Here is a 20,463-nt window from a genome sequence, read left to right as displayed (position 1 = left end):
GGCAAAGTTGGCCTTTTCTTTTCTTTTATTTTTTTCTTCCTTTCACAATCTGGGAAATACTAATCCCAACTATTCAACCAAATTATATCACGTATAAAAATTACTCTGGGAGCGCAAAAATTACTCTGGGAGCGCTAGCATCGACTCTTCTATCCCAAATGTCATTTTTTCATAACAAAACTTACTTTTTTTTTTTTTTTTTTTATTTTTTAACACATCATTTTATAATGTATTCTACATCGCACATTCTATTTTAAGATTCAACACATTAAAATATCTTCAAATAATATCCCTACCAAAAAAAAAAAAAAAAAAAACTCAACAACCCAACTAGTCAACCGAACCACCATAATCCAACCAAAAACCCATCACAACTTGCAATACAACCAAATCAGAATTCACCATTGTGAGAGACTGTGCCACTGACCCTTTTTTAGGATGTTGGGCCAAACCCACGTAAATTAGTAGAGTCATGTTATTGCCTCTCAAAATAGAGATTCGACTAATTATATTTTCCTATTTAGATTAAAGGTTGTACAATGGAGTCGCCACTTATTTAATTATTGAAATAAATAAGAAAACCAAAATTGAAAAATTCCTCATTTTATTGATTTGCAAATGAATTTACATTGGTCCTAAGAAATTACATGGTTTTAGTCATAGATACAATCTAAGATTAAAGTACATGACTTTGTTTCCTAGTTACAATCTAGAAATTGAAATTTATAAGGATAAGCATTGATCTATCAACCCTTAATCTAAGCTCGGAGGCTATATTACAAGGTGAAAAGGTGTTAGGCACCCACCTTGCTCGATGAAACCGATTTTTTAGACTATGGTGACCAGCGTTCATATCATATCATCCAATATGTCAATAAATTTGCATGTTGAATTTAATGTTTGTGCATGAGATAAAACCTAATTCAATTTATTAAGCATTGCATTTGAATTGAAAAATAAATTTTAGTGAATATGTACGGATGATAATATCCTAGATCCAAGGATTTGAGAGAATTATGAAACAAACATGTTTTTCATATTTTTGATATCCTAGAATGCATATGAACATTTAAGAACATTCAAACATATTCAAGGGAATTTAAATAATGACTATCATGCTTTAATCTTAAATTCTTATCATGGCAACCAAAAAAACAAGTTAGGGAAAGAAATTATACCTTCATGCAAGATTCACATGGTGGAGGAAGAGGCTCTTAGTGGAGGTTCTAAGGGTGGAGTAGAGAAAAAGAGCTAGGAGAGAGAGAGTGAGAGTGAGTCTCACTCAATACCTTGAGTTTCAGGAAAACCAAGATATGACAAGACTATTCTACTTCACTATAACTCAAGAGAAGAGAAGAGAAGAGATTGGGTTTTTTTGTGTGCCGGAATGGAGGAAATGGGGGTTTATATAGTAGTAGTGGAGAAAATATGAATAGAATGTCATTTAATGGAGGTTCACAAAGGATCAAAAAGAATCATGAATCTAGACCTTATTTTAGACTTTAGAGAAATCTAGTGCATTAAATGTAGAGATTGGTGGGAGTGAAGAGCAAGCAAAATTCAATTTTCCCGTAACTACTGTAACAGCCTGCAGAGCCAAATTCAAAAAATCATATCTTACTCAATTCTTATCGGAATTGTCTCGTTCTTGTGCTTAAATTGAAACCCCAGATGTCTAATTTTTGGAAACATTAATCTTATTCACAAATTCAAAATATTCTGAGAAATATCAACAAAATGATGAGCAGAGGTCATTTGTTAGAAAATAATTTCAACACAATTAACATTAATAGGTCCCAAATTAGTTTCCAATTAATATTAATAGGATCCATTCAATTCCATTTCACACTTTATTAGTTCCAAATTTACCCTAATTAAAAAAATAATTACACAAATTACTTATTGAATAATTAATGTTTGACTATCTAATTAATTAAGTGTGTGCAACCTTACTAAAAGATGTAGTCCTAGCCAATCAAATTATGACACGTCATTAATCTTAAATTGATTATAATCATAACCAATTGGAATCAATTGTTCATAATCACATAGAGTCAGACTTAATTTGTGATAGCACATCTCGGCCGTTAAAACTTAATTTGATGATAACTTTCAATCTGAAGATCCAATTTAGGCTTATGACCAGTCGATTTGATCGTTACAACATCAAGATCATTTTGATAAAATGAGATTTAAGGATCTAATGGTCAGAATTAAGATGTCTATTTCCAAGGTGAAATTACCCTTTTACCCTTCATATGAGGTTAAATGCGAGTTGCAAAACAAGAGGAAAACAAAGATAAAGCTAAAACTTTTACCTCCAAACAAAAGTTCCTTATCTTGATTTTGACCATTCTCCTTAGTCAATCTAGTCACAACCAAACCAAAATTAGTTAGTAAACCTTTGAAACTCGAAGATCAAGACCAGAAAATGTTTTTATCAGAAAAATATTGACTTGAGAGTGTTTTATGAAAAACTCTCTCTTTGATTCACTTTTTTCTAGTGAATCTTGTGTGTTTTACCAACGGAATTCATCATCCTTGAAAATCTACCATTTTAGACTTTATATAGTCGAAAATAAGGGGTTAGGGGCAGCTCCCAAATGATGTGGAATTTGTTCCAAACCAAGTTTTAATGTAGAAAACCTTTCCTTTCTAGTTTATGAAACCCTAACATGCACACGCATGCCCTTGTATGCGTACGCATGCATAAAGCAAGTGCACGCAGATTTTGAGCATATATGCGCATACACGCATATACGTACGCATGTCCTAGGGTTTCTGCGGCTTTATTTTTCTAAAAATAGATTTATTTAGTTCAAAAAGAGTTATATTTTTCCAAAAACACTTCCTCAAGTCAATTTCTTTCTAATTAGGCCCTAAACCAACCTTGGGTTTTAGAATTCCAACATCATTGGGGAACTGGGACCCGAGTCGTAAGGGATACAAAATGCGGTGTCTATAGGTGGTGACTCTATTTACACCCTCCATCCGGTCCATTCTAGGCTGAGGCATACTTCATATGAAGAAAACACTATTGCCGCTTAGTAGTAGGGGCGCTTGTGCCCATATAGACCCAGCCCAAACTCCTCTATGCAACACAAGTGGATATCCGAAAACATGATCACAGTTCAAGAGGTGATCCACAACTTTAAAAAGATAAAAAGAAAGAAGGGATACTTGGGACTGAAACTTGACTTCCAAAAGGCCTACGATGAAATGGAATGGAAATTTCTAGTTGTTGTCCCAAAAGCCTATGGGTTTAGTGACAAGTTTGTTTAGTTGATACAACAATGCATCTCTACAACCCAATGTCCACGCTCCTAAATGGCAGCATCATTGCCATCTCCATCCATCTCAAGGCTTTAAATAGGGCGATCCACTATGACCCTACCTATTTATATTGGGCAGTGAAGTGCTATCCAGATTGATCAACAAAGAAGCTGAGAGAGGAATGATCAAAGGAGTAAAAGTAGCGAGAAATGCTCCAAAGACTCTAGTCCACCTATTTCTTCACCACCCCCTAGCCAAAGCCGTGTGGTTCAGCAGTACATAAGGCCTTCATGTAGATGCAATTCAAGCTGACTCAATCAAAGACATCATCAACAATTTTTTGAACCTTCCAGTTGCTTTTGTATGTCAACTTGAACATGAAGATGATTTCATCCTTTTTATGGCATTGGCCATGAATTTTATTTGGAGAAAGCATAACCAAACTGTTCATGATGGGATAATCCCATCCCTGGCAGAAATTCAAAAGCATAACCAAGCTATTCATGATGGGATAATCTCATCCATGCCAGAAATTCAAAGAGACAACTTCCTAGTCTTCCAAGTGCATAAAGCCATTAGAGAGCTAAGATCCAACTCTCAATTACCTTGAAGAGGGACCCACCAATGGGCCAACCCACCGAAAAACTCAATCAAAATTAATTGTGATGCAGCAGTATCCAAAAACCACTCAATGCTAGCCTCAGTTGCCAGAGATTAGAAAGGGTCTATGGCATTTGAATTTGCAAAAAAAAAAAAAAAAATCAAACACCATAGCCCCGTCCAAGCTAAAGCAGAGGTCATCAAATGGTCAATCCAGCTAGCACAACAGCAAGGCGTAAGTAAATTTTTTGTAGAAAGTGATTCCAAGGTCTATATAAACACATTCCAATGTCTTGAATTTTTCTTGTTCCATTGAGTCTTGCTCCTTCTCTTAGGTCTTCAAAGGGGCAAACTCATTGGCCCAGGACTTAGCCCATTGGCATTGGTAAATGATTTTGTTGTCTGTTTAGATGTAAATTTGGGCCCCCCATCCTTCCAACTTGTTTGTATGGAGGATGGAATTTTGTTGTATTCCTCTTGTTTTGGATGAAATATTTTCATTCAAGCAAACAAAAAAGATATGTAACATACAAATTTTCAAATCACAAATTAACATTTCCAAAACAAGATAATAGTAGTGTAATGTTTCCTAAAATAAAGAGACGGTTTTGTTTTTAAAGAAACAAACACACACATACACACAAGAAAGAAAGAATGTGATTCTAATACAAATACACACAACAAAATACACTCAAAAGCCAAGGATGTGACACAGTTAGAATAATTTTTATGTGATTAAGTTTGAAAAAAACAGTTATAAATTAGAACTTTGGCTTCTCACATCAAAACCAATGCAATGACTACTTCTTGTTTCCCCATTTTTAAGTAATGGGATGGTTATTTATTTGAGTTCTAGTTCTACAACCATTAAAAAACTCATAACCCATCACATGGCACTTCGCTTCGGCCAACCATAACACAAGCAAAAGGGAGAGAAATTTTCAATGCCTCTTCTTTTTTTGTTTTGTTTTGGGGTTTTTGGGCGAATTAAGCTTTAGTAATTCATTGAACAAGAAAAAAAAATACAAAAGGAGGGAATCAAACTCTTCTCTTTCTACTTCCCCAAGGCAAAATTTGGAATGAAAGATATGGGAATCATTCCCTCAAGATTATACAAAAGAGCTCATCTACCTACATTAAGGGCCACAAAATTCGCCACCCCATAGATGTTAGGTACAAAATATTCTGAGAAAAAAGAATTCAAAATGAGCTTAGTTTCATTGAAAATGTGTTCAATCAACTTATGAGTAAAGATTATGTTTTGTATTGGTAGAATGACATTTAATGCATCTCCCTCTCAAATGACATATTTGCATCCTAAATCTATTGCTTTTGTTGTCCATAGCATTGCTACTTTGGTCCATAGCATTGCTACTTTGGCTTCTGATTTAAGAGGATCTTCTTTATTATGGTTTCTGCTAATGTTATGAATATCGTTCCGGTTTGTCCATTATAACTAAATATTTCGATACTGGCCTATTTCAGTAAACTATTTTGAGATTGCCCTTTTTTTTTTTTATACATATATTTCTTTATATATTATTAGTCAAAATTTATATAATTTATTAAGAGGCTTAAGATTATTAGTCCATATTTTAATTAATATATGGATCTCAAACCAAAATAATAGTAATAATAAGTTAACAATAATAATAACACATTTTTTTAGAATAAATAAACATTAACATGTACCATTGTACCTAGGTAATGGAGTAAATAAAAATAAAAATTTATTGACAAGAAATAAAGCAAATAAAGTACGACTCTTTTTTAGACTTTTTGTTCAACTTTCATTTTTTATTTCCTAAGCTAATCACGTGCTGGGCTAGGACAGCAAAACAAATGAAAAGTTCAAACTTAAAAAGAACATAATAACACTAGACTCTAGAAGAGACAACATAAAATAAAAGAGTGCACGACCAATAACGTGAAACGGGGGAGGCGGAGGATAGGCTTGGGTTCATTAAGGCAAACAGTGACCGGCGACATGGCGAGAGAGTGATAGGTTTCATTCAACCTGAGGGTTTTTTTTTTTTTTTTAAAAAGCCAAAATCTATTACCATCCGAAATTGACTGGAATATGTCGGAATGGCCAGAACGGCCTCAAACTGGTCAGAATTTGACCTGAGATGAAACAGGTGGTATTACGGTACTGGACTGCATGCCAATACGAGATATTCCAATCATTTCAGACAGAACAAAATTAATAACATTGGTTTCTACGCGCTACTACTATACTTATTCGGTTATTCATTAATGGAAGGACAATTCAATATTTATAGACTTGCTCTTATTAATAGGTGAACTAATCTGTTGGTTTCCTTTAAACCTCATGGGAGGGAAAAAGTATTTTATAAGGCCTACCTCTCAACACACGAGTCCCACGTGTGGATAAATTATCTTGAATTTCCCTTAAATTTAGAGTGGAGCTTCATTACCTTCGACTTCAATGGAGTTTTTGTAATTAAAATTTTTTTTCTTGATAGTTACAAACCTACAATGGAGGGAAGATTTGAATCCTAAAGCCATGTTTGGTTTGAAGCATCTCTCAAACTCAGTTTTCATAACTTAGTTTTTATAATAGTTTTTATAACTCAAAAGTCTAAACTCATATCTCATACTTATTCTCTATTTCTCACATAACTCACCCTATAGTTTGTTTGGGTTAAAAATTGGCTTCAGACTTCCTCACAAAAACTCAACTCCAACATGTGGAGGCCACATGTCAAATTTCTCACAAAGCTCTCAACCTCTCTTTTTTTTTTTCCTTACTCCTCTACTCATCCTTGATTTTTCTCAAAACTCAAAAGATAGAAGACACAACAAACCTCTGTCCCCCACTCTTACCACCACCAACAACCCACAAACACACCAATCTCAACCCTCAAAAACCCAAACCACTGCTTTCATTTTTCATCCACCGCCGCACAAATCACAAAAATATAAACCCATCCACCATAATAGATCCACTCACACCACCACTACCTTCAACACCACAACAAATTACCCCATAAAACCCACAAACTCTAAACATCTAATTCCAAGCCCAAAAAGCACATCTCAGCCTGCTCTAAACGTAAATCACAAACCTAAATTGGATCTCCAATCTCGTTATTGGGCCTCCACCATCACTATTGAAGTCGATCTTTTTTATTATCCACGAAGTATTGAGAGAGAGAGAGAGAGAGAGAGAAAGGAGAGAGAAGAAGAAGAAGAAAGAAGCCGAGAGAAGAACGTGAAGACAGAAAAAAAAAGAGAAGAGAAGAAAGAGAAAGAAAGAGAGAAGAGAGAGAGAAAGATAGAGAAGAGTTACAATGGATCTGATTGAGAAAGAGAAGAAATAAAAGAAGAACGAGAAAAAAAGTAAAAGGAAATTAAAAAATAAAAAAAGAACCGTAAGGGGAGTGTGGTTTAGACTAGACGTTGTAGCAGGTCCCACATAGGTGAAAACGATTACAACAATACCACAATATCTCATTTTTAATCACTTGAAAACAGCCAAAACTTATTCTTAATTTTCATAACTCTAACTCAATTTTTAGAGTTTTGAGTTATGAAAACTTAAAACAAAAATTTAACCAAATAACACTACCTGATGTGGGACCCACGAAAAGTGAATGATAAGTGATGAGTGATAAAAACTCCCTAAACCAAATATGTTTTTGTTAGAAATACCAAAAAGTATCAATAGAGCTATAAGACTCTTGGTTACCCTGTTTTGGGTGAATACTTATCTATCTACTTATAGGAGGAAACTATAATTTTGAAACTTGTTTGATACTTTTCAAACCAGTATGTAAACTTTGTAGTTGTACCTTCCGCTGGTCTATGTGGCAATACAAATTACAGCAAATGAGTATAGAATCAACATAGGGCCTCCTATTGAGCTACATCATATGCGAACGTTCCAATTTTGAAGCCTATCTTCTAAAATTCATAAAAATCTTGTCATCCTCAAACCTTAAAAGCGAGATGGGAATCTTAGGGTCTATTTGGTAGTAGTACATAAGTATTGTAGTTTAAAAATGATGTGAAAACTATAATTTAAAAAGTGTAGTGAAAATACATGCTTAAAGCATCTCCAATAGCTTAGGTAAAAGCAAAATAATCTCTATAATAGAGAATGAAACCAAAAATATGGTCTCTAGTGGATTCTCTAAATCACAATTTTTTTTTGCTCATGAACAGTAGCTCATCAAGTCTGATGAGCATAATACATTAGCAAAAGAATAAAACAGAATTAAAAATTAGCAAAGAAAGGAGCGGGTATAGGGGTATGGGGATACATGTTGAAAAATGAATAAATTATATTTAAATTATATAGAGAATCTGTTAAAATATGTACTTGAAAAAGTAAGTAGATAAAATGTAAATATCACTATTCACTATCCAAACAATACAAAAATATAGAGAAACTGCTGAAGATGCTCTTAAAGTACTCATAATGCAAAAAACATATTTGGTACCATATTTCAAATAACACGTTGTAAAATAGATAGTATGTGTTTTTTTTTTTAAGTAATGAAAAAAAATGTTGTTTTATTGAAGGAGAGAGAAAAAGAAAGGAAAAAAATAAGAGAGAAGGACAAAGTGGTAGGCCCGTGGGAGAAAAAAAAAAGAGCTCAGTCTTGTCAATGGGTCCCATGATTTTCAACTTATTTACAAAAAAACCACTCAGTAACGTTACTTGAAAATTAAAAACTGGTATGGTGAGTTTTCAAAATACATTTTTAAACACCCTAAATTGAGAACTGTATCTCAAACACTATTGATAAAAAAAACTCCTACCAAACACAATTTTCTTTTTGGGGCTTACAGTTTTCAATGTTTAAACACTAAAAATTGTTGTTTGAGTTTGCATAACAAACAGGGCCTTAGTGTTTAACTACAATGGCAATTGTTCAACCACGTAGAAAACATCAATTTACACTCATCTGCTAGAATGTAAATTTACCAAGTCATGACTCAAAAGGAATTGTATGGCACAGGAAATTTACCAAGTCATATACCAGATTCATACTGTCACAGGAAATTCTAAAAATGGTTGAGAATCATACAGATTCAACAAGAGCCAATGACTCATGGAAGCCTGACAATATCCAGGCTTTACATTATTTGAGACAACAAATACCAAAACTTTAGCAGGCATCAAGATCTCGGCATGGAGGCGGCTTGGGATCACTCAACAAAGTAGTATTCCCTCCTTCTGGTCCGCACTTTGTACGTTTTGGATTTTGTGTACCAGGCTGAAATATAAGAAAGGAAATTATAGTATGTAGTAACAACACTAAGCCAACGAGAACTCAAAATTATGAGGAATGTAAAAAGAACCCAAGTATTCATGCCCAGAGCCTTACCGGTAGCTTCTCCCCTCTTCTTAACAATTCAACTATCTCAACAACTCGCTTGGGAGTAACATCTTCCTGAAATTCACATAAAATACTCAAATAAATTCTAAATGTTCTCAGCCATTTGATCATGATGTCATAATGATTTAGAAAATTCATAGGATGATCATGGACTCACATAGTAGTTGTAAGTATATCCTTCAGATCCATTAGAGTAATCAGCCACTGTAATCATGGGAGCATTCACACAACATCCCTGCAGAGAAGCAACGATTTATGGCACACCATACTTTGTGTGTGGTATATATATAATTTTATTCAAAAAATAAATAAATAAATATGACGAAAAACATTAACTCATCCAGTTACAATTGCAAATTCTGAAGAGCACACCATGCTTTGTATTTGAAGATTAGTCTTTTGAAATCATTTTTCTATTGAAGTCAACAGCAAAAATATATTTCATAAAAGCTAGGAACTCATGATTCAATTTACAACCATAGTTGGTGAATGGTGATAAATAATTTCTCTATATACCATGATATTGAGGTCAAAGAGCAACTCATTTAATGGGGAAATTGGGGTAAGAACCATTATCCACTTATAATTCTCCTGTTATTGAGTTTTTTTAACCATTAAAAATTGGACCTGAAGATGGCAACTCATCACAAATTGTCAGTAAAAATCTGTTTTAAAAAAACTTAAAACTTTTAGAGAAGTGTTATGTCTACAATATTTTCACAATACTTTCATAACAAATTCTATGTGATAAGTTTATATTGGTTCAATTTCCAAAAAAAAAAAGTTTATATTGGTTCTAATTTGAACCCACTATTGAAATTACATTTTTGCGCATTTGTAATAACCAAACACTTAAGATTTGTTATGAAAGTGTTGTGAAAATGTAGTGTACATAGCATTTATCAAAATTTTATGGCATCACCAATTTCCTTCCAATAAATGTCCTATTAATTCTAGAATTAAGTAAACATAACTAGGGTAAAAGCATGCTGGCCTGCTCAAAAGCTGTGAGCTGGGATCAGTAAAAGTTGAAAAAAAGACTCACCATGCATTCCATTTCTCCAACAGAGAACAGACCATCTTTAGTTACTTCTGCACACAACAAATATTAGAAGCTTATTCTTCAAATGCATTTTAATTTCAAGAACATTCAAGAGATTTTGTCAAATGTGGGGTGAGAAATTAAAGCAGATATTTTGCATAAAACTTACCATTGCGCTTCACTCCTAGGTGTTTCAGCAAAGCATCTTCAATTTCTCGAGAACCACGTATCATACAGGGTGTAGTGCCACAAACCAACAGGTGGTACTTGCCCACCTGCAAAACCAGTTAAGAAGTCCATGCAGGTAAACTGCAACTTCCATAAATGTACTTGGTACCAAGCAGAAGTATTAAGATCTTAATAAAGAAATATTTCTCACCTTTGTTCGATTGAACATAGAATAAAATGTTGCAACCTCGTATACACGGATAGGAGCAACTTCTATAACCTTAGCTACCTGATGCATTCAAATACAATATCATTACATCAATATTTCCATATCCTCCAACATTCCCAAAGGATTAAAAGATTCTGTCCAGCCACATTAAGGGTATGTTTGGATACCGCTTATTTTGCTAAAAACTGAAAATACTGTAACAAAATAATTTTTAAATGTGTGAATAGTGTCATAGGACCCATTTTTAATGAAAATTTTGTTAAAAAAAAAAAGTTTGTGGGCCCTATGAACAGTGTACAGGACCCACTAGAAAAGCACCACAACCACAGAACATGCTTCTCAAAAAAAAAAAAGCGCAAACGCAGATATTATAATCTGAATCCAAACAGGTACTAAGTGTGTGTTTGGCAAAAATTAAAAAACCAGCAAATTTACTATTCAGCTTATTTTTGCTACTATTCATGAGCTTCACTGCACCTTTTGGTACTATTCATAGTCCCACTGTACTATTTTAGCTAACTTTTACCTTTATCTACAGTACTTTTAGCAAAAAGTTTTCAATTTCAGCCAAATAAGCAAATCCCTAATAGACCCTAAGTTTGCTCAAAATTTTCTTTGTGCAATAATGAGTCTTTCAATATTTACATATCCTCCAACATTCCCAAAGGATTAAAACATTCTGTTCAGTCACATTAAGTTTGCTCACAATTTTCTTTGTGCAATAATGAGTCTTTTATTGGAGCAAGATGATGGAAATATATATTAAAAGCAATAGAAAAACATACCAATTTTCTGTGCAAAAACATAAGAAAATTTCATTTGAAGAACTTTTGGACATGAGATAATGCAAAAATGAGGGACTTCTAAAGCAGGAATGAACTATTTTACTTTCAAAAGAAATATAAAGAAAACTAACTTTAACAACAGTTTGCCAACAGTTTGTTAAAGGGTGTAGACAACCACCAAACCAAATTTATTTGACCTTGTATTCATAACAAATACATTTTTTTAAATGTATATTCATGACATATATACATAGTATATTAGTATGAGTACATAAAACAGCCTAAAGAATACAAAAATTGAGAATTACAACCAGAACGGAGAGAAAATCAAAGGAATCTACAATAGAATGAATAAATACAAGACTATTCAAACAACAACCCAATGAAAACCAACTTCTTATGAACCAACTGAGCTTCCTCATCTTCAAAAGTATGATGATTCCTCTCTCCACCATGTCCACAACAGGCATAATGGGATTAAATTCCAAACAAAAGAAGATTTTCCTTCCAAACCAATTCCTTCACCCAAATAGAAGATCAACAACAATCCTCATCATTAGCCCACTGAATCCCAACCACTGAGAAGACAAGGGCCCATAATGCATAAGCAATGTCACAATACAAGGACAAATGATCCATAGTCTCATCACTACTCCTACACATGCAACAACCAAGATATTATAGTGATTCCTCGCTTCATTAGATTATCACATGTCAAAATCCTTCCCTAGGCTGCTATCCACAAAAAGAATGAAGCCCTTTTCGGAGCCTTAGCATACCAAATGCTTTTCCAAGGGAAATGTGCATCTCTCAAGCATCTCAATGTCACATTATATGAACATACATCAAACCTACCATTTCCATTCAACCTCTACCTCATATGATAAGGGCCCTCTCTTCTTGGGATGCTTGAGTACAGAAAAGCGTACAACAAAACTACTGATTACAATCCCAATCATTAAAATCTCTAAACTTGGCATTCCATGAGTACATACTCCATTTTCCAAGACATGTGAGCATCGTGTGCCAACAAAGAGCACACATATGGCTCATAGAATTTCTTATATTCTAAGGATCACACATTTTGCAGTCTTGATATTCTATAGTGCAGCTTACTGCATGGGTTTTTTTTTTTTTTTTTTTTTTTTTTTTTTTTATAGGTAAGAAAAATTATATTAAAAAAACTACAGTATGCATGAAAAGCACAAAGTAGTAGATAAATACACAAAGGGGAAAGAAAAAACTGGAAACAGAAAACTAATTACAGAAAATAAGAGCTAATGAACAACGGGATGGAGTCACAAGAAGTGAGTCCCCAAGCCCGAGAACAATCAAACCAATAACCACTAAAAGAAGCAAGCAACCGATCATCAAAACTGTCCACATCCTCAAACATGAGGCGATTACATTCCCTCCAAATACACCACAATAAACACAAAGGTACTAAATTCCAAATGTTTGATGAGTGTTTCCCCAACCAATTCCTCCATCCAAACATAAGATCGAACACCATTCTTGGTAAGACCCATGAAACCCCAAAAGATCGAAGGATGAAACACCATAACTACTGTTGAGCCTTCTCACAATGGATCAACAAATGGTCCACAGTCTCCCCACAATGTTGACACATGCAGCACCAATCAACAAAATCCACACAATCCAGTTACTTGTGAACCAGAAATTCCAAATCCTAGTAAATTGCAACTTAAATCTTAACTCATATCAAACCTAAATGTGTGATTATACATACGCATGCATGCATTCATACATATATAGGCATTAGAGGCATCAAGCATATCAACAATAATTATCTATCTAGACATATATGTTTAAATATATGGGGAGAGAGAGATACGCGCGCGCACCGGGGGGGGGGGGGGGGGGGGGGGAGAAAAGGAAGGAACTTTTTATTTAGTACAAAACCTTTTGCAATTCTCATCTTATCAAAAATACTTTTTTTGATAGGTAAGTAGTTCAATTTTAATATTTTATTAATCAGAGAAAAATAAAAACTTTGAATTCACAATGATGAACACAAAGGAACAAACAAAAAATCACATGGCAGGTCTTAGAGAACCAGTGCTGCAGGAGCCTCAGTGATGCTAAGAAAGCCCACTAGTCCATTTTGTCTAGCCTATAGCTATTATAAAACTCATCTTTCATTTCTCTATATTATGTTTTATGAATTATATTTTGTTAATTATTATGCCTTTACTATATTAAAAGGTTATGTGACTAGCACGTGACTTTTTATTAAGTTGGATGCTTAGGATTTGTGTGTATGTGTGTATTTTATTTTATTTTTAATTTGGTGAACATGAAATACATTTTTTTTATCAATAAAACTTCTATTACTTATCCAAAAAATATATAAAAAAGGATTAATTTTTTTATGTAAGATAAAGAGTTATGATTTCAGGGTTACTAAAGACTATTATAAATAACCTCTTTTAAGTCATTGTTGGCAGCTTTTCTTACCTACTTTATGAAATTCAAATATTTCTTTAACTTTTTTTTTTTTTGGATAGGTAAAAGAACTTTATTAATAGAAGAAGAGAAGCATACAAACTATTCCTATGGTACAAAGGACGTGTACGAATGGAAACAAACCATTAAGAAAAAGAACACATATAAAAATTCCCAAAAAGAGGGAATAAAAAGACCGCTCATTGCAGTCATCCAATCAAATTGATACTTGATTGTTCCAAATTCAATCCTATATCTTTTTCTTTACTTTAATCTTGTTTTGTTTCTGGAATTTCTTCTTAAACTCTTCTTTTTTGCTGGCGAAGATGTTGAGTGTCTAACTGTCAAAGTTTTCATTGAAGATGCCACCATTTCTCCCAAAAATAAAAAATAAAAAACATATATATATATATATATAGATATCATTTTGAAGAAATTGTTTGCCTGATGGAAATAATTTGTTTGGAGCTACAAGCACTGTGTCAGTTTCGAAAAGTACAATTCCTCATATTTTTCTGTAACATCATGCCAAAATCCTATTCATAGTCTCCTTTTCAGGTTATATGCCATAATTAATTATCAGCAAAGCATGAATGCAGCCTTCATATCACACTCAGGTACTTCATATTAGAAAACATAACAAAAATTTTCACAGAAATTAGAACAAAATTCAACTTGGTACATTAATCTGATCAGGCACACAGATTAAGAATTCATATATAAACAGGATCAACTGACACTGGGTGTAACACTAAAAGTTGTACATCTTTACACTGTTGGTTTTCATCTTATCTAAGGAAGGAAAACATCTTGTACTACCATCACTTTCTCACTCTCTTCTCTCTCTCTCTCTCTCTCTACCTAATCAAGCTTTCTCTTGGCTTTCACACCCATTTGAAGCTTTAGGTCAAAGGTTGAAAGACACCTTTTTGTTTAATCTTTCATCTCTTAACTTTTTCACAAATAAAAATAATGTGTTTCAACACTGCACTGGAGAACCCATTGCAGAGGACCATCTTTGCTTTTTTATTAAGAGGACTCTATATGTGACGCTGAAAAGCTGGGATTCTATTACAAAGGGAATATCTTTGCGATCTTCTTCAACATTTTTAAGGAAAAATATTCATTTTGCAAAAGCCCAGCCCCACTCATCAACACCATCCACTACCCCCAACCAACATCTAACAATTAGAAGTGCGGTGCAAAAAAACACAATTTAGTTAAGTTATTTTATGGTTTGGTGGTGACAGAGAATGGACAGAAACAGAAGGCACCAGATTGGAATCTACACTTTTGCAAAAATGATAAATAAATAAGAGAGAGAGAGAGAGAGAGACTTATAATGTGTGCAAGACAGCTCTTGAAATTAACAGTAGTAACAACAACAATGATGATATAATAACAAAAGAGGATGAAGGGAAGTAGTTGGGATATGTTAGTATGTCAATTGCTCAATATGCATTGAAGGTTCCACCAACAGAGGTGAAAATATAGCACTTTGACTTGAATTAGTTTCCAGGCTTACAGATGAGAGTGCAAGAGAGCACAATTTTTCGGTTTTCTTATTTTCTCCATCACACTACAAATGAATAGCGGAAAGTGGTTGAACACAAGCCATCTTTCCACCTTTAGATATCAATGAAATCAATAGTCTGAGAACCTTTTTTTTTATAAGTAATAAAATTGTATAAATCATAAAAACGAGTCACCCAAGTATACAGGGAATATTTTGGGGTCAACAATCAGATACAAAAGTCACGTAAATCTAATAAATCAACAATAGAAAATAAAGAAAGGTTCCTCATGGACAACCAATCCAATAAGGTTCTAAAAAAGAATAACTTGAGACTAGGCATAGAAATTTTAGTGTCTTCAAAACTCCTGCTACTCCTTTTCCTCCAAATGCACCACATCAAGCAATGGGGGGTAATCACCCAAATATGAATATTCTGATGACTGAATACTATGTTAGTTGTATGAATATTATGCCTTATTTTCTAGCTACACAGATCTAGTACCATAGTATTGACTTAGTAAAAAAGAATAAACAAAAGCCTACTAGTGTTATAGTAAAGGGTGCGCTAGATATATTGAATGAATGTCAAGTAGGGTATCACATTCAACTATATAGTGTAATGTTACACACAAGCATTCACACTGTGGTATATACTTCAAAGACATGTAGTAATATGATATTATGTCAAAATATTAAAAGAGAAGGAGATGTTTTAGATTTTAGTGGGCACTGCCTCCCTTCGGAAGATTTCCAAGAATTGAGCTTTGACTTAGCTTGGATAGGCCCAGAAACTAGCCTATGGGCAGGTTAGTAAAATTAAAATAGTAGATAAGTTACTGAAAAATACATGAATGAATGCCATGATGATTAAGATGGACATTCTCTGAAGTAAGTAAGATTAAGATGGATCAGTCATGTAATCACACTAAATTTGATTTACATGTGATGAAAATTTCATTATCAAATGCAGGCTTGCATGCAAATTAAGACTTTTATTTAGTATAGGTTAATATATCACACCAAATAATAGATTTTATTCTTGAAATCGTATCATTAAATTTCTAAACAAATGCAGATCTGGCTCAGGTCTAAACATATTTGTATGTATAAACAAATACAAATCAAGATCTTTTTAAATGAGGCATGCCAACATACTGCATTCATAGCTGAAACAGGGAGCCACCCTCCATGCTGCTGCTGTGCAAGATCTAGCAGAGGAATCACTGCAGATTGCTTATAATTTGATGGATAGTGGGATAATATTTCCTTGACCTGGAAATGCATAAGTTAAAATTGTTAAAGCAAGGTTTAAAAAATTATTTTAAAAAAACCTTAGATATACAAAACAACATCATCAATGGCTATGGTTAGATAGGTTTAGGTTTTGAAAAGCTATATAGCATCCCCATATCAAATCCAAGATATTTAAAAGGTCCTCATAACATCAGATATAAATTGCAGCATTTCAATCCTTTGTTTTTTTATCAATTATTATGTTTTTTTTTTTTTAGGTAATAAGAATAATATTAATCAAGATGAGTAAATGAAGAAAGCAAATACGAGTTTTTCATGATGGTGAACACAAGAAAAAGCAACAAACAACAACAAAGAAATAATCTTAAGGGGCTAATTCTATGAGAAGAAAGAAACTCGATGATAGAAAAACAATTCGAGGAACCCCAGCCCCTAGACCAATCAAAAAGAGTTTTTTGGCATAGAACTTATAACTGAACCAGCGATTTCCCAGTAGCCTCAAAAGAGTGCCGGTTTCTTTCCATCCAAAAAATCCACATCAAATAGCTAGGAACCATATTCCATATGTCTGAATTAAATTTCCCTAGCTAGTAGCTCCAACAAAACACCAAACTTTCCATAGAACCTAGCATGACCCATTGGATCCTGAAGACCTAAAGCATATGCACCCACAACGAGTGAGCTACAGGACAATGGAGGAGGAGACGATCCACAGATTCCTTGTTAGAGCAGCACATACAACACCGATTTGCCAAAGAGAGACCCCTAAGCATAAGATTATCTAAGGTAAGGATCCGCCCATGAATTGCTATCCACCAAAAAAAAAATGCCACCTTTTTAGGGACCTTAACTTTCGAAATACCCTTCCAAGGAAAACTGGAGATAGAAGCACCCCAAATCTTATTGTAATAGGACCGAATATCAAACTCACCATTTCGATTAAGGCACCAATGGGAACTATCACACTCAACACCCCTACGAAACCAAGATTGAATGAAATCAAGGAAAGAAAAGGCAGCTTCTAATTCCCTCTCAAATTCCAAATTCTATCATTTCCACCCTCCTAATAGTATAGAACATCAGAAATGCAAGCTTCCTTGTCATTTGAACACGCATACAACTGAGGATAGAGCATTTTAAGTGAGTTATCCCCAACCCACCTATCATGCCAAAAAAGAATATGAGAGTCATCACCCACCACTAGGGCCACATGTTTGGAGAAGCTCTCCCATCCATCATTAATACCATGCCATAGACCACACACATGGGCCCTTCTACAAACTTTAGTATTCCATCCCCCTTTACCAATTATTATGTACTGTGTCAACATAGATGAGGAATAAGAATGCCAACAGACTAAAATTGTTTACCATTAAACCCCAACTGCCAAGCATAAAGACTAGTTCACAAATCTTGAAACAGAAGAAATTAATTAAAAGAAATTTCTTTTAGGAAAGGGGGTAAGGAAAATTACTCTAGACCAAGGTAGTCAAAGGCAAAAGGCGAACTTGAGGCACCAAGGATTTGTATCACCCAAGGCATGAGGCAATAAAAAGTTCGGGACTTATATAAGTCACAGCAACTTCATTTCAAAAGAAAAAAAAAATGACAAGTTGCAACTAACATTAAGACTTAAGAGCCGTTAACCAATAATAACAATAATACTAATATGTTCCTATGTAAATGTGCCTACCTAAACATTGAAGAAGAAAAAAATTCAGATGCAAAAGGCTAAAAAGATTGGCACGTGTCTTGATGGGTGGGTGGAATCAAGCTGTAAAAGACAATTGTTTGAATTTACTGTCCGTCATTTATTACTCTCACAGGGGGTAAGCGGACAAAACTAGAAAACTAAGTCTAAAAGACAAAAAAATCTTGTGAACAAAATAAGAAAAAAAACAGAGAAGAAGAAAGAAGAAAAGGAAGACTAAGAAGGAGAGTAGGGCAACATAAGGACAAGAAGAAGAAGAAGAAGAAGATGTAGAGAGTGTGATTGGCAACGAGACAGCGACCGCCAACCGGCAACATAGTGGCGAGCAGCAAGGACAACAGATCTACGGTGGGAGCTTGCCAGGTGTCAAATTTTTTTTTTCTTCCTCTCCCATGCCTGAGACGTTCCCAGACAGTATCCTGACTGTGTCCTGGCCATACCGGTAACCAAAAAAAATACTTTTTTTTTGCATATCCAATACATTTGTAGTTGTATCCAACCCATACCCGTGTCGGACACAGGTATTTTGGCAATTTCACCATATCCGTGCATCATTGCATATAGCTGTATTGGAGTTTACAATTACTACTTATAGCTTATTAGAGTATTCATGGTCATTGTAAGTAAAGAACTTTAAAACATGAAATTAACTCAAAAGCAATACAAACTTCTATTGCTAGATCCCTCTACCAAAGAAGAAGGTTGGCTCCAAAGGAATACCCAAATCAGAGAGAAGGCCTAGCGCAATCAGTCCTCCTTGTCACTTAGGCTAAGCTTTCAAGGGGGTTGGATAATGGGCATGCATGCATGATTTCAACTCTAAATAACCAATTCATAAAGACAATGTGGGAGTCTAGGGGAGAGACTAACACCTGATGGGCATCTCTTAGATTTCAACTGTTATTGTTCATTATCATCTTAGATCTCCTGTATAACCCTCAGCTAGTATACTTCCTATGGAAATGTTGATTCCTTTTGAATAAATATTATGACTTGTTAAAAATAAAAATCTATTAGAATAGAACTTCACGAGAAAGACTGTTGCCGATTAAGGATTGCCAATACCCACATCTTGGGTTGGGTTATTAATTAAAATTCCAAACTAATTAACATAATATATATATATATATATATATATATCTCAAAAACAAGCCAAATGAAAAATAAATAAAGAGGAAGAAGAAAGATTTGTGTTCAATGATATCTCCCAACAAATTAATTTTTCACCTCTGCTTAATTAAACTATGAGCTATAGAATTCAAGCAAAAGCAGGTTACAGGTGAAACACCAAATTCATGTTTTTATCGAGTGATAAGTCACGAGCACTAGCTGGGTTGGACCCATGACTTTACCCTTCAGTCTATTCTTACAGTGGGAGTGGGAGGAGGTGCCATTTGAGTTAAAACTCATTTGAAGAAACACCAGATTAGCATCTTAATATCCTAAACATAGGTACTAAAAATGCTAATTTGAAACATTAAGGACGAAAAATGCTAATGTAAACTTTAGGGACAACAGAGTATTTGAGAAATTGAAATATGCTGGAAGGAAAAGAAATTAATAATATGTGGGAGTGGGAATGAAAAATGAAAAATTGAAGAAAACGTAGGCAAAATGTAGAAATGATCGTCATTCTTTAAAATGGGATCTGAGTTAAGAAATAGAAATACCTTGTGTTTGTTAGCAGATGTGAACTCCCAGGGAAGGTCGGGATTGTTATCCGGCGAATCAAGGTGCTGCTCATGAATTCAATGAAATTTTTAGATGAGAAAAATAATGAAAGAAGAGATTGAGATTGAGATTGAGATTGACTCACGTAGTTAAGGGCAGTGGAGAAGGATCTCAACGGTGACGATGTGTGACGACGGGTGAGAAGCTCACGGATCTCAAGGACACGCTTTGCGGCGGCGAAGCGACCCAGCATTTTCCTACTTCACACTTACACTGACTGATTTCCCCTTCAATTTTTCTTTTTCTTATTACACTTCACAACAACCATCACCACCCAAGCTTTTACCAACTGGGTCTATGAGATAGGCAGGCCCAACCC

General features: G+C 34.3%; 1 protein-coding gene across 1 annotated transcript; it reads right to left on the bottom strand.

Annotated features, from left to right (window-relative positions):
- Window positions 1–8,834: 8,834 nt before the first annotated feature.
- On the bottom strand, window positions 8,835–20,463 carry LOC126717975 (NADH dehydrogenase [ubiquinone] flavoprotein 2, mitochondrial). The gene is made up of 9 exons (XM_050419986.1): window positions 20,230–20,463; window positions 20,084–20,149; window positions 16,604–16,720; window positions 10,664–10,741; window positions 10,454–10,559; window positions 10,288–10,334; window positions 9,400–9,477; window positions 9,231–9,296; window positions 8,835–9,119 (listed from the first exon to the last, which is right to left on the bottom strand). The coding sequence occupies exons 1-9, from the start codon at window positions 20,335–20,337 to the stop codon at window positions 9,012–9,014; spliced, it is 774 nt and encodes a 257-aa protein (XP_050275943.1). The 5' UTR covers window positions 20,338–20,463; the 3' UTR covers window positions 8,835–9,011.

Source organism: Quercus robur, chromosome 3 (genome assembly GCF_932294415.1).
Source record: "Quercus robur chromosome 3, dhQueRobu3.1, whole genome shotgun sequence".
NCBI classification, from domain to species: domain Eukaryota; kingdom Viridiplantae; phylum Streptophyta; class Magnoliopsida; order Fagales; family Fagaceae; genus Quercus; species Quercus robur.
This window is presented reverse-complemented; position numbering and strand designations above follow the sequence as displayed.

Coding starts and splice junctions, on each gene's coding strand:
- LOC126717975 (XM_050419986.1), bottom strand. CDS start 20,337: ATGCTGGGTCGCTTCGCCGCCGCAAAGCGTGTCCTTGAGATCCGTGAG. Junction 20,150..20,229: donor TCTCCACTGCCCTTAACTAC/GTGAGTCAATCT, acceptor ATTCATGAGCAG/CACCTTGATTCGCCGGATAA. Junction 10,560..10,663: donor CTATGTTCAATCGAACAAAG/GTGAGAAATATT, acceptor CTGGTTTTGCAG/GTGGGCAAGTACCACCTGTT.